This window comes from Triticum dicoccoides, chromosome 2A (assembly GCF_002162155.2).
Source record: "Triticum dicoccoides isolate Atlit2015 ecotype Zavitan chromosome 2A, WEW_v2.0, whole genome shotgun sequence".
Taxonomy (NCBI): Eukaryota; Viridiplantae; Streptophyta; class Magnoliopsida; order Poales; family Poaceae; genus Triticum; species Triticum dicoccoides.
The window spans coordinates 214588693-214603766 of record NC_041382.1 but is presented as its reverse complement, the minus strand read 5'-3'; the positions used below and the strand labels follow the sequence as shown (position 1 = coordinate 214603766).

General features: G+C 40.6%; 1 protein-coding gene across 1 annotated transcript; it reads left to right on the top strand.

Moving 5' to 3' along the window:
• Positions 1–3073: 3073 nt before the first annotated feature.
• LOC119359299 (syntaxin-132-like) lies at positions 3074–6409 on the top strand. The gene is made up of 13 exons (XM_037625564.1): positions 3074–3184; positions 3587–3694; positions 3840–3896; positions 4032–4080; positions 4181–4269; positions 4363–4436; positions 4796–4838; positions 4920–4980; positions 5087–5112; positions 5204–5281; positions 5388–5468; positions 5864–5929; positions 6032–6409. The coding sequence occupies exons 1-13, from the start codon at positions 3167–3169 to the stop codon at positions 6191–6193; spliced, it is 912 nt and encodes a 303-aa protein (XP_037481461.1). The 5' UTR covers positions 3074–3166; the 3' UTR covers positions 6194–6409.
• The last annotated feature ends 8665 nt before the right edge of the window (positions 6410–15074 follow it).

Genomic DNA, 15074 nt, shown 5'->3' with positions numbered 1-15074 from the left:
AAGTTTATTTATGCTATTTTTTTAATATGTTCCAAAATTGTTTGTGTTTTTCATAAAGTGTTCAAAACTTCGAAAAATGTTCCGATTGTTTTTAAAAATAATGAATTCAAAAAAAGTTCAGGATTCAAAAAAATGTTTGCGATTCTCAAAATTTGTTAAGAAGTTCAACAAATGTCCCTGTATTCAATTGTTGTCCATATTTAAAGAAAATCAAAAATTCGAAAAATATTAGGGAATTTCTAAAAAAAATCCCCTTTATTAAAATTCCTTTGCATATTCGGAAAATACTCAAGGTTTTCTATTTTTTTCACAAATACAAATAAAGTTCAGGGAATTTCGAAAAATTTGCATGTTTTCTAAAAATGTTTGTAAATTCAAAAATGCTCCTGCTTTTACATATTTTTGAAATTTCATAAAAAATTGATTTTACAAATGTTGTTCATAAATTCAAATAATGTTTGGGAATTCCAAAACCTTGTTGTTTTAAAAAATAGGTTTGAAAATGTTCGCATTTTAAGAATGTTTATGTTTGAAAACTATGGTCAACTTTTAAAATGTTTTTTAAATTTGGTTCTTAAATTCAAAAAATATTCAGGATTTCAAAATTGTTCAAAAAAAATTCAAGAAAAGTTTTTAGGTAATTCTGATTTTTTATATATATCAACACTGTTGTGTGTTCTTATATTTTCCGCGCTATATAACATCACAAGCATTCATCAGGTCGAGTGGCAGGGGTCCTGAGCTCGAGTTCTCACGAACGGGTCCCCTTTTGCAGTATTTTTACGTCGCTCGTTACATAAAACGTGGTAGGAGGGACTTCGCTTAATGGGTCGGCCCAGTAGCTCACGCATGTGAGAACTAAGGGCAATTCGACACACAAAGCATTGTATAGGAGGTCCCCAGCGAATGATATGTATTACCTTGTTTAGACAAGAATGATATGTGTTACCTACTGTGATACGTGTCAACCAAATTGATGACACAACAACGCTAGTGTGTCGGCCCATTTGCGGACTACAAAGCTCTTGGTGGCGGTTTTCGGAAATTTTCACCCAGTTTGTAGAAGCCTCAGGCCGTTTTTTCTTCTTTTATGTGTTTCTTTGCTAGGTTTCTATTTGGTTTTTATTCCTATTTTATTTTTTTATTTTTATTTTATCTTACCATTTTTGTTCCTTTTCTATTTTAGCTTCAAAAACAATTTTGATTTTATGAATATTTTTTGAATTCATGAACACTTTCAAACTGCGTGAACATTTTTAAAACTCATGAATATTTCCAAATTCATGCTTTTTTCAAATACACGAGCATATTTTAAATATATGGACATTTTATTTTTTGACTACTTTTTATATTATCACCAAAATTCAGAAATAGTTTTTATATTGCGAACATTTTTTGTTAAAAACTTGGAACATTTTGAAATTTTGTAAACTTCTTCTAAATTATGCAACATTTTTAGATTAGCAAAGATGTTTTGAAAATTCACCAAAATTAAATAATATTTGTAAAGTTTTCTAAATTTACAACCTTTTTAAACTTTCAAAAACATTTTCATGAAAAATCATTGCCATAAATCGTACACAGAAATAGTGTTGATAAAAGCCGCATGATTTTTTTTTTCCCGAGGTTACCTTTACTGGGCCTGCCAAGTGGAACCACTTTCTCCTGGCTTCAAATGATACCATTGCAGGGTATTCCGGACCTCCAGGGCTCATTTTTTGTGCCCTTAGAGCAAGACAAATGGTGCGTTCAGTTGCCGCCACATGTCGCGTGCTGCCCCTCCCTCGGAATTTTGTTTCCTTTATTTTTCTGTATGAGTTTTCAGGTTTTAGATTGTTTCTTGGTGTTATTTAAAAAAAATCGGTTTGGCACGGTTTTTCATACATTTTGGAGGAAAAAATCATGAAATTTTATTTCTGTGAAAAAAAGTATGCTTTCACGAGAAACACACATTTGCTTCTTGTAGAGGCACAAATTAGCTAATGTGAGAATTTGTGCTCCCCTGAGAAGCATGAATTTGCTTCTCGTGTAGGCACAAGTTGGCTTCCGGGAGAAGTACAGATGTGCCTCTCGAAAAAAAAATGTGCTTTCATGAGAGGCAAATTTGCTTTTGCGAGAGAAAAAGAATGTATTTCCATGAGAAATACGGATTTGCTTCTCGTAAAGGCACATATTTTCTTTCAAGAGAAGCACGATTATGCTTAACATAAAGGGAAAAAAATCTATGCTTTCACAGGAAACACTCTACTTCTCGTAGAGACACAGGTGTGCTTCTGCAAAAAGTACAGTTGTGCTTCTTGAAAAACAAATGTGCTTCCAAAAGAAGCACATGTTGCTTCTCAAGGAGGCACATATTCATTTCTGCGAGTAGCATACCTGTGTTTGTTAGAATGAAAAATTGTGCTTTCGCAAGAAGCACATATTTGCTTTCGGGAGAGGCATAACTATACTTCTCGAAAAAGGAAAAAAAAATCATGTGCTTCTACGAGAAGCACAGTTATGGTTCTTGAAAAGAAAAAGGAAAAAAAGCGTGCTCTCGGCTCCAGCCTATTTTGATATTTTTTATGAAAAAAAGTTTGTCGAAACCTATTAATATGAGATCGAAGATCTCGACATGAGTAATCCAATGGTGAAAATAGTTCAAAATTCTAACGCACAATTGAAGAGATAAAATATTTTGAATAAATGAATATACAAAAAAAAAGACTTTTAGTTACGCAAGTGACGATAACTCTTAACTAGTGATTTTGGGTTTTTTTTTTTTTTTTGCTGCATTATGCGGTGGTCGCATTGAGCGTTAACGTGGGAGTAAACCGCGACAGTAAGGAGACCGCACAGCGGAGTTGCCGGTTGCAGCACAACAGTCAGCAGGTTTATATCTCAGAAAGAAAAGAAAAACAGTCACCGTGGCTGTTTCCACTTTCCACGGAGACGCACGCAATCGCTGTCCCCCCTAGACGGCAAGCAAAGAAACGAATTAACGTCGCTGTTAATTTTTACTAAACCCAGTTGTCTGGTATAGTTATTTGGTTCCATCGTTGGCCGGCGTTCCACACCACACCAGGACGATCTTTCCAAAGTCACCGTCACCTCATCATTTCTTCATCTCATCTTCCTTCGCCTCTCTCCCTCTCTCCCTCTCTCTCTCTCCACACAGGAAGCCAAGATGAACAACCTTTTGACGGTAATGTTCTTTACAATTTACAAGATAATCTCTGTCCAAGATGACGCGGTTCCTTTTCTTCTTCCTTATTACTTGCGCTGCTTCTTCGTTTTCTCTCTGTCAGCGGCCGTAATTCAACGAATGTAGATACAGTTCGTGCCGCCAACTGCTTTACAGTTCGTTTCTTCTTAGGCCCCGGGTTTCATCCTCCTTTTCGAACAAAGAAAGTTCGTTTGGTTTCTACTAGTGTCATCATAGATCAATAATTAGACGTGCTGCATAACCCTGATTGATTTCCAGATAAGTCAAACGTGAAAAGTAATCGGTCATACGTCCAAATCCTATTGGTTGGAACCTTCAGTAAATGGGTGGAACTTGCAATTACTGTATGATTGTTGATGCTTTCGATCAACTGGATCGTAGGATTCTTTTGAAATGGACGCGAAGCCCCCAAAGGAGAGGGACATCGAGATGGGGCGCCAGAACTCCAAGGACAAATCAGATTATGGACTCGAAGACTTCTTCAAAGAGGTACGTTATCTAGTCCATGAGCATCAAAGTTTCGATGTATTTTGATGGCAACCTCAGTTGTGCAGCGAGAGGACAATTTGTGTAAGTGCTATTAACTGTAGAAAATCATCGTCCTACATTCTTAAAGTAAGCTGTCGTGATATAGGTCAAAGAGATCGAGATGCTGCTGGACAAGATGTCTAATATAGTTCAGAAACTTCAGGTAAATTTTGTTTCAGACGTTTCAGACATGAGCTCTTTTCCTTTTTAAAACAATATTTAGTTACATCTTGCCATCACCTTAGTCTCTAACTTGTACTATTGACAAGGAAAATTAATTCTTTCTTTCCACCTGCAGGAAGCCAACGAGGAGTCAAAATCAGCCACTAAGGCCTCTGCAATGAAAGGTTTGAACTCCATCCTTTACTTGTATATATGTACTGATTGCATTTCTGAGTGGTAATGTGGTAAGATATATGCGGAGCGTTTAAATGATGCATCTTCCAGCAATCAAGGGACGCATGGAGAAAGACATCGATGAAGTGGGGAAGATCGCACGAAGCATAAAAGTGAAGCTAGAGCAAATGGACAGAAATGTACTGACTGGCATTAACCTTTCTAGTTCAGCAGCACCTGAATTCACCTGACTAAGAGAATGTTCAGGTTTCACTCACCTTTTCTGTTTCCAGAATCTTGCTAACAGGAAGAAGCCAGGTTGTGGGAAGGGCACAAGTGTAGATCGATCGAGGATGTCGATGACCATGTAAGATATCCGTCCCTTTCTTGAGTAAATTTAATCATCGACAGCAGGTTAGTGCATATAAATAATTGCTTGGTGCTAGGACAACTTGTTAGACAGCAAAACCATATAGTTAATCTCTAAAAATACTGACCCTCCAATGACCGCAGAAAACAATATGTGACATAATAAGCTGGCTACATTCCAGTTCTTTCCGGGACGGCGGACCTATACCAGTTTAATAATGAGCTAGTCCTCTTGTTTCAAAAATAAAATAAAATGAGCTAGTCCAAAATCATTTTAGGCTGTCAGGGAAAAGTTTAATGTAGTGCTTTTTCCACCAACAAAAACGGTGATACTTTGCTAGCTTTTGATGATTGCAGTGCACTGAAGAAGAGGCTTAAAGAAAGAATGAACGATTTCCAGGTTTGGTTATCTAACTCACTGCCCATCTTCTGCGCCGAAACAAACAAGGAGAATGCACTATATTAATCCACATTTTTACAGAATTTGAGGCAAACTATCCAGCAAGAGTATCGAGAAGTCGTTGAGAGAAGGTTCTTCACAGGTCAGGAGAGCTTTATTCTTAATGCATTATGCTCGTGTTGATCTATAATTTCAGTTTAAATCGTCTTGCTACCGTTTTTTGATAAACCTAAATGTTGGAACCGCAGTCACTGGAACAAAGCCTTCTGATGAGGTGAGGATGCTAGTCATATTACATTTTGTACATGGAAAATGAAAAATGCATCTGTCTTTCTGAATTCAATGTGTCATGAAAACATGACTAGGTGATTGATAACCTCATTGAGACCGGAAGCAGCGAGCAGATCTTTGAGAAGGCTATTCAAGGAATCGGCCGAGGGCAGGTTGATTGTGGTTTATTCTGTCCCCCAACAACTTGTGTTGCTAACCTCATGTTGTCGAGTCTGATGATTCTTGATTCATTTTTTATAAATTGCCATCGGCGAAAAGATTATGGCCACGGTTGAAGAAATTCAGGAACGGCATGATGTAGTGGTGGATATTGAAAAAAAGCTTCTAGAATTGCAACAGGTAATTTTTGGCAGACTGCGCCTTTCCGTTTAGCTCTTGGTCAAATATCAAAACTTCAGAGAGCTTTGTTGTAATTTTAGAGTTTGTCAATGTTCTTTGTTTGTCGTTTTTGTTTCGGTTTCTTCGATCTTTTATTTTTTGCAAAAAATAGTAATCAAGATATCAACCGAACCTCTATTGTTTTCACATATTCTTGGTCATACTTTACCAATGTTCTTTATCGGTTTCTTCGAAAAAGAATTTTTGTTTCGGTTTCTTCGGTCTGATGTACTGTCTTCACTTATAATTAACAATGTTAGATCGTTGGTCCAAAATCAAGACTTCATCCAAACCTCCAGCGATTTCACATGTTCTTGTTCATAGTTTACCAATGGCATCTAACATTGTGGATTCAGATTTTTGCAGACATGGCAGCGCTTGTCGATGCACAAGGAGAGATATTGGATAACATAGAGAGCCAGGTCTATTACATCTTTTCCTTTTGCTTTCTGTTTTGCCGATCCTACTGAGAATTCTGTAAAGTTATTAGATGTTCATGCTTGCTGCTGCGTTTCAACTCCCAGGTTCAGAATGCTGTAAACCACGTGCAAACTGGGACCGAAGCGTTGCGCAGCGCCAAGAGCCTGCAGAAGAAGTCAAGGAAGTGCATGATGATCGCAATTATCATGCTTCTCATCATCGCGGTGATTATCGTGCTTTCAGTTCTAAAGCCTTGGGCTAAGTAGAAAAAAAATCCCTTTGTGGGACGCATGTTGCAATTTGCAAAACATGCTTTATCCACTTAATAATTGATATACTTGAGTGAGCCTTTCTGATGTACTCCTACTACTTAGTTGAGGGTGCTTTAATCATTTATTTATGTACTTAGTTACAGTGATACGTATGGTTTGGCATGTGACAATTTTTAAATCTATAAGGTGGAACCAAGAAACAGTTGCTTAGAGCTCTAAGAACTTCGTTGTCCTGATTACAAACAAATCTTGCCACAAAATGGAGACTCTTATATTGATGGAAGGCTTGTTTGAGTTGACATACATAAGCGTTTCAATAGCAATTGACTTATCCAATTCAGTGACGACCTGAAAGATGGCAGAATAAGATAAGGCATTTAAGAAGTTTCTTCCGTGGGTGGGCTAAGCATCTTAGTGGGATTTATAAGGTGGAAAAGGAGAGGCTCCTTACACTTATTCAGTTCCTAGATTTAAAAGCCGAGTCCACAATTCTAGAGACCACGGAGCTACATGCTAAAGTAGACGCGGAGATGAGATTGAAAGAACTCCTGCGAGAGGCGAAATTGAAGTGGGCATTGCGAGCTAAAGTTCACAAAGTTGTCCAAGGGGACGCTAACACTCAATTCTTTCATATGATCGCCAATGACAAGCACAGAAAGAAAAGAATCTTTCAGCTTGAGCAAGACAAGGGAACGATTTTAGAACAGGAAAACCTAAAATTATACATAACCAATTACTACAAGCAGCTGTTTGGGCCTCCGGAGGATAATTTCGTATCCTTGGATGAGTCGAGGGTTGAGGATGTTCCTCAACTTGCTGCGGATGAGAATGATATTTTGACCGCCCCATTTTCGGAGAAAAAGGTATTTGAACCTATTTCACAGATGAAGAACAATAAAGGAGTTTTATAAAAAGTGCTGGCATATTATTAAAGGGGATTTGATACTAATGTTCCATGATTTATTCTCCGGACAGCTTCAGTTGTTTCATCTGAATTTTGGAACGATAACTTTGCTTCCTAAGAAAACAGAGGCAGTGAGAATTAAGCAGTTCAGGCCGATCTATCTTCTTAACGTAAGTTTTAAAAAATTTACCAAGGTTGGGACTAATAGACTCACGCAGATTGCGCACTCTTTGGTGCAGCCGTCCCAAACTGCTTTCATGTCAGACAGAAATATCCTAGAAGGAGTTGTGGTCCTTCATGAAACGCTCCATGAAATTCACACGAAAAAACTAGACGGGGTTGTTTTCAAAGTGGATTTTGAAAAAGCGTACGATAAAGTCAAATGGCCATTTTTTCAACAGGCATTGCGTTTGAAAGGTTTTGATCAGGCCTGGAGACACCAGGTAGAATCTTTCACGCAAAAAGGGAGTGTTGGAATTAAAGTGAATGACGACATAGGTCATTACTTCCAGACACATAAGGGCCTGAGACAAGGAGATCCGATGTCCCCTATTCTGTTTAACATAGTAGTCGACATGTTGAGGATTCTAATAGGAAGGGGTAAGGATGCTGGTCAGGTAGGTGGCCTGGTTCCTCATCTAGTTGATGGAGGTGTGTCTATCTTACAGTACGCCGATGATACTATCATCTTCATGGAGCATGACTTGGCAAAAGTGAGAAACATGAAGCTGGTGTTATGCTTATTCGAACAATTGACCGGGTTAAAGATTAACTTTCATAAAAGCGAATTGTTCTGTTTTGGAAGAGCTAATGGGGAACAAGTTGCTTACAAACAATTGTTCGGGTGCGAATTGGGGGCTTTACTTTTCACGTATTTGGGTATACCAATTCACCATCGTAAGCTGACAAATAGAGAATGGAAGTGCATTGAGGATCGATTTGAGAAGAAACTGAGCTGCTGGAAGGGCAAGCTAATGTCATACGGAGGCCGATTAATTCTCATTAATTCGGTTCTCACGAGTATGCCCATGTTTCTCTTGTCCTTTTTCGAGGTACCAGTTGGAGTTCGGAAAAGGCCGGACTTCTATCGTTCCCGCTTCTTCTGGTAGAGTGATGAACTTAAGCGAAAATACAGACTCGCTAAATGGGATATTATTGTTGGAAATATGCCCTAGAGGCAATAATAAAAGTATTATTATTATATTTCCTTGTTCATGATAATTGTCTTTTATTCATGCTATAACTGTATTATCCGGAAATCGTAATACACGTGTGAATACATAGACCACAATATGTCCCTAGTGAGCCTCTAGTTGACTAGCTCGTTGTGATCAACAGATAGTCATGGTTTCCTGGCTATGGACATTGGATGTCGTTGATAACGGGATCACATCATTAGGAGAATGATGTGATGGACAAGACCCAATCCTAAGCATAGCACAAAGATCGTGTAGTTCATTTGCTAGAGCTTTGCAAATGTCAAGTATCTCTTCCTTTGACCATGAGATCGTGTAACTCCTGGATACCGTAGGAGTGCTTTGGGTGTATCAAACGTCACAACGTAACTGGGTGACTATAAAGGTGCACTACGGGTATCTCCGAAAGTATCTATTGTTTTATGCGGATCGAGACTGGGATTTGTCACTCCGTGTAAACGGAGAGGTATCTCTGGGCCCACTCGGTAGGACATCATCATATGCGCAATGTGACCAAGGAGTTGATCACGGGATGATGTGTTACGGAACGAGTAAAGTGACTTGCCGGTAACGAGATTGAACAAGGTATCGGTATACCGACGATCGAATCTCGGGCAAGTAAAATACCGCTAGACAAAGGGAATTGTATACGGGATTGATTAAGTCCTTGACATCGTGGTTCATCCGATGAGATCATCGTGGAACATGTGGGAGCCAACATGGGTATCCAGATCCCGCTGTTGGTTATTGACTGGAGAACGTCTCGGTCATGTCTGCATGTCTCCCGAACCCGTAGGGTCTACACACTTAAGGTTCGATGACGCTAGGGTTATAAAGGAAGCTTGTATGTGGTTACCGAATGTTGTTCGGAGTCCCGGATGAGATCCCGGACGTCACGAGGAGTTCCGGAATGGTCCGGAGGTAAAGATTTATATATAGGAAGTCCTGTTTCGGCCATCGGGACAAGTTTCGGGATCATCGGTATTGTACCGGGACCACCGGAAGGGTCCCGGGGGCCCACCGGGTGGGGCCACCTGCCCCGGGGGGCCACATGGGCTGTAGGGGGTGCGCCTTGGCCTACATGGGCCAAGGGCACCAGCCCCAAGAGGCCCATGCGCCTAGGGAACCCTAGAGGGAAGAGTCCTCGAGGGGGAAGGCACCTCCGAGGTGCCTTGGGGAGGATGGACTCCTCCCCCCCTCTTGGCCGCACCCCTTTCTTGGAGTAGGGGGCAAGGCTGCGCCTCCCCCTTCTCCCCTGCCCCTATATATAGTGGAGGGGAGGGAGGGCATCCACACCTGAGCCCTTGGCGCCTCCCTCCCTCCCGTGACACCTCCTCCTCTCCCGTAGGTGCTTGGCGAAGCCCTGCAGGATTGCCACGCTCCTCCACCACCACCACGCCGTTGTGCTGCTGTTGGATGGAGTCTTCCTCAACCTCTCCCTCTCTCCTTGCTGGATCAAGGCGTGGGAGACGTCACCGGGCTGTACGTGTGTTGAACGCGGAGGTGCCGTCCGTTCGACACTTGATCATCGGTGATCTGAATCACGACGAGTACGACTCCATCAACCCCGTTCACTTGAACGCTTCCGCTTAGCGATCTACAAGGGTATGTAGATGCACTCCCCTTTCTACTCGTTGCTGGTCTCTCCATAGATAGATCTTGGTGTTACGTAGGAAAATTTTTGAATTTCTGCTACGTTCCCCAACAGTGGCATCATGAGCTAGGTCTATTGAGTAGATTCTTTGCACGAGTAGAACACAAAGTAGTTGTGGGCGTTGATGTTGTTCAATATGCTTACCGTTACTAGTCCAATCTTGTTTCGACGGTATTGTGGGATGAAGCGGCCCGGACCGACCTTACACGTACTCTTACGTGAGACAGGTTCCACCGATTGACATGCACTTGGTGCATAAGGTGGCTAGCGGGTGCCAGTCTCTCCCACTTTAGTCGGAACGGATTCGATGAAAAGGGTCCTTATGAAGGGTAAATAGCAATTGGCATATCACGTTGTGGTCTTGCGTAGGTAAGAAACGTTCTTGCTAGAAACCCATAGCAGCCACGTAAAACATGCAACAACAATTAGAGGACGTCTAACTTGTTTTTGCAGGGTATGCTATGTGATGTGATATGGCCAAAAGGATGTGATGAATGATATATGTGATGTATGAGATTGATCATGTTCTTGTAATAGGATTCACGACTTGCATGTCGATGAGTATGACAACCGGCAGGAGCCATAGGAGTTGTCTTTATTTTTTGTATGACCTGTGTGTCATTGAAGAACGCCATGTAAACTACTTTACTTTATTGCTAAACGCGTTAGTCATAGAAGTAGAAGTAGTCGTTGGCGTGACAACTTCATGAAGACACGATGATGGAGATCATGATGATGGAGATCATGGTGTCGTGCCGGTGACAAGATGATCATGGAGCCCCGAAGATGAAGATCAAAGGAGCTATATGATATTGGCCATATCATGTCACTACTCTATTTGATTGCATGTGATGTTTATCATGATTATGCATCTTGTTTGCTTAGAACGACGGTAGTAAATAAGATGATCCCTTACAACAATTTCAAGAAGTGTTCTCCCCTAACTGTGCACCGTTGCTACAGTTCGTCGCTTCTAAGCACCACGTGATGATCGGGTGTGATGGATTCTTACGTTCACATACAACGGGTGTAAGACAGTTTTACACAGCGAAAACACTTAGGGTTAACTTGACGAGCCTAGCATGTGCAGACATGGCCTCGGAACACGGAGACCGAAAGGTCGAGCATGAGTCGTATAGTAGATACGATCAACATTAAGATGTTCACCGATGATGACTAGTCCGTCTCACGTGATGATCGGACACGGCCTAGTTGACTCGGATCATGTGATCACTTATATGACCAGAGGGATGTCTATCTAAGTGGGAGTTCATAAGATGAACTTAATTATCTTGAACATAGTCAAAAGACCTTTTGCAAATTATGTCGTAGCTCGCGCTTTAGTTCTACTATTTAGATATGTTCCTAGAGAAAATATAGTTGAAAGTTGATAGTAGCAATTATGCGAACAGTAGAAAGCTTATGTCCTTAATGCACTGCTCAGTGTGCTGAACCCCAAACGTCGTTTGTGGATGTTTCGAACATCGAACATACACGTTTTGATAACTACGTGATAGTTCAGTTAAATGGTTTAAGTAGAGGCACCAAAGACGTTTTCGAAACGTCGTGGAACATATGAGATGTTTCGAGGGCTGAAATTGGGATTTCAGGCTCGTGCCCACGTCAAGAGGTATAAGACCTCCGACGATTTTCTTAGCCTGCAAACTAAGGGAGAAAAGCTCAATCGTTGAGCTTCTGCTCAGATTGTCTGAGCACAACAATCACTTGAATCAAGTGGGAGTTGATCCTCCAGATGAGATAGTGATGTTTCCCCAAAGTCATTGCCACCAAGCTGCTAGAGCTTCGTGATTAACTATAACATATCAGGGATAGATATGATGATCCTTGAAATATTCATGATGTTTGACACCGCGAAAGTAGAAATCAAGAAGGAGCATCAATTGTTGATGGTTGGTGAAACCACTAGTTTCAAGAAGGGCAAGGGAACAAAGGGATACTTCATGAAACGGCAATTCAGCTGCTGCTCTAGTGAAGAAACCCAAGGTTGAACCCAAACCCGAGACTAAGTGCTTCTGTAATAAGGGAAACAACCACTGGAGCAGCATTACCCTAGATACTTGGTAGATGAGAAGGCTGGCAAGGTCGATAGAAGTATATTGGATATACATTATGTTAATGTGTACTTTACTAGTACTCCTAGTAGCACCAGGGTATTGGATACCGGTTCGGTTGCTAAGTGTTAGTAACTCGAAATAAAAGCTACGGAATAAAACGGAGACTGGCTAAAGGTGAGCTGACGATATGTGTTGGAAGTGTTTCCAAGTTTGATGTGATCTAACATCGCACGCTCCCTCTACCATCAAGATTAGTATTAAACCTGAATAAGTGCTCTTGCACCTAAAGGAATGGTTTATTGAATCTTGATCGTAGGGATACACATTTTCATGCCAAAAGATATAAGATAGTAATGATAGTACCACTTACTTGTGGCACTGCCATGTAAGTCATAATGGTATAAAACGCACGAAGAAGCTCCATGTTGATGGATCTTTGGACTCACTCATTTTTGAAAAGTTTGAGACATGCGAACCATGTCTATTGGTATATATGCATGAAGAAACTCCATGCAAATGGACCGTTTGAACTCACTTGATTTTGAATCACTTGAGATATGCAAATCATACCACATGGGCAAGATGACTGAAAAGCCTCGGTTTCAGTAAGATGGAACAAGATAGCAACTTGTTGGAAGTAACACATTTTGATGTGTGCAGTCCAATGAGTGCTGAGGCATGCAGTGAATATCGTTATGTTCTTACTTCACAGATGATTCGAGTAGATGTTGAGAATATTTACTTGATGAAACACATGTCTGAATTATTGAATGGTTCAAATAATTTCAGAGTGAAGTAGAAGATCATTGTGACAAGAGGATAAAATGTCTATGATATGATCATAGAGATGAATATCTGAGTTACGAGTTTTGGCACACAATTAAGACATTGTGGAAATTGTTCCGCAATTAATACCGCCTGGAACACCATAGTGTGATGGTGTGTTCGAACATCATAGTTGCACCCTATTGGATATGGTGCGTAGCATGATGTCTCTTATCGAATTACCACTATCGTTCATGGGTTAGGCATTAGAGACAACCACATTCACTTTAAATAGGGCACCACGTAATTCCGTTGAGATGACACCGTATGAATTATGGTTTAGAGAAACCTAAGTTGTCGTTTCTTAAAAGTTTGGGGCTGCGACGCTTATATGAAAAAGTTTCAGGTTGATAAGCTCGAACCCAAAGCGGATAAAATGCATCTTCATAGGAAACCCAAAACAGTTGGGTATACCTCCTAATTCAGATCCGAAAGCAATATGGATTGTTTCTTGAATCGGGTCCTTTCTCGAGGAAAAGTTTCTCTCGAAAGAATTGAGTGGGAGGATGGTGGAAACTTGATGAGGTTATTGAACCGTCTCTTCAACTAGTGTGTGGCAGGGCACAGGAAGTTGTTCCTGTGGCACCTACACCAATTGAAGTGGAAGCTTATGATATTGATCATGAAACTTCGGATCAAGTCACTACCAAACCTCGTGGGATGACAAGGATGCGTACTACTTCAGAGTGGTACGTAATCCTGTCTTGAAGGTCATGTTGCTAGACAACAATGAACCTACGAGCTATGGAGAAGCAATGGTGGGCCCAAATTCCGACAAATGGTTAGAAGCCATGAAATCCGAGAGAGGATCCATGTATGAAAACAAAGTGTAGACTTTGGCAGAACGGCTCGATGGTCGTAAGGCTAAGAGTACAGATGGATTTCAAAAGGAAGACGGACAATGATGGTAAATGTCACCATTAAGAAAGCTCGACTTGTCGTCAAGATGTTTTCCGACAAGTTCAAGGAGTTGACTACGATGAGATTTTCTCACTCGTAGCGATGCTAAGAGTCTGTTGGAATTATATTAGCGATTACTGCATTATTTATGAAATCTTGCAGATAGGATGTCAAAACATTGTTTCCTCGACGATTTTAATGAGGAAAGGTTGTATGTGATACAACCGGAAGGTTTTGTCAATCCCGAAAGATGCTAATAAGTATGCAAAGCTCCAGCGATCCTTCTAAGGACTGGAGTGAGCATCTCGGAGTTGGAATGTATGCTTTGATGATGATCAAAGATTTTGGGTTTGTACAAAGTTTATAAGAAACTTGTATTTCCAAAGAAGTGAGTGGGAGCACTATAGAATTTCTGATGAGTATATGTTGTTGACATATTGATGATCAGAGACGATGTAGAATTTCTAAGAAAGCATATAGGGTTATTTTGAAAGTGTTTTTCAATGGAAAGCCTGGATTAAGCTACTTGAACATTGAGCATCAAGATCTATAAGGATAGATCAAAATGCTTAATAATACTTTCAAATGAGCACATACCTTGACATGATCTTGAAGGTGTTCAAGATGGACCAGTCAAAGAAGGAGTTCTTGCCTGAGTTGTAAGGTACGAAGTTAAGACTTAAAGCTCGACCACGGTAGAATAGAGAGAAAGGACGAAGGTCGTCCCCTATGCTTAAGACGTAGGCTCTTCAGTATGCTATGCTGTGTACCGCACCTGAAGTGTGCCTTGCCATGAGTCAGTCAAGGGGTACAAGAGTGATCCATGAATGGATCATAGGACAGCGGTCAAAGTTATCCTGGGTAACTAGTGGACTAAGGAATTTTCTCGATTATGGAGGTGGTAAAAGAGTTCGTCGTTAAGGTTACGACGATGCAAGCTTGACACCTATTCGGATAGCTCTGAGTAGAGAGACCGGATACATATAATGGAGCAATAATTTAGAATAGCTCCAAGTAGAACAGTTGTTTGGAATAGCTCCAAATAGAGCGTGGTAGCTGCATCTAGGAGATGACATAGAGATTTGTAAAGCACACACGGATCTGAAAGGTTCAGACCCGTTGACTAAAACCTCTCTCACAAGCAACATGATCAAACATAAAACTCATTGAGTGTTAATCACATAGTGATGTGAACTAGACTACTGACTCTAGTAAACTCTTGGGTATTAGTCACATGGCGATGTGACCTGTGAGTGTTAATCACATGGCGATGTGAACTAGATTATTGACTCTAGTGCAAGTGGGAGACTGTTGGAAATAT

Coding starts and splice junctions, on each gene's coding strand:
- LOC119359299 (XM_037625564.1), top strand. Junction 4,081..4,180: donor TAAGGCCTCTGCAATGAAAG/GTTTGAACTCCA, acceptor TGCATCTTCCAG/CAATCAAGGGACGCATGGAG. Junction 5,113..5,203: donor GAACAAAGCCTTCTGATGAG/GTGAGGATGCTA, acceptor AAACATGACTAG/GTGATTGATAACCTCATTGA.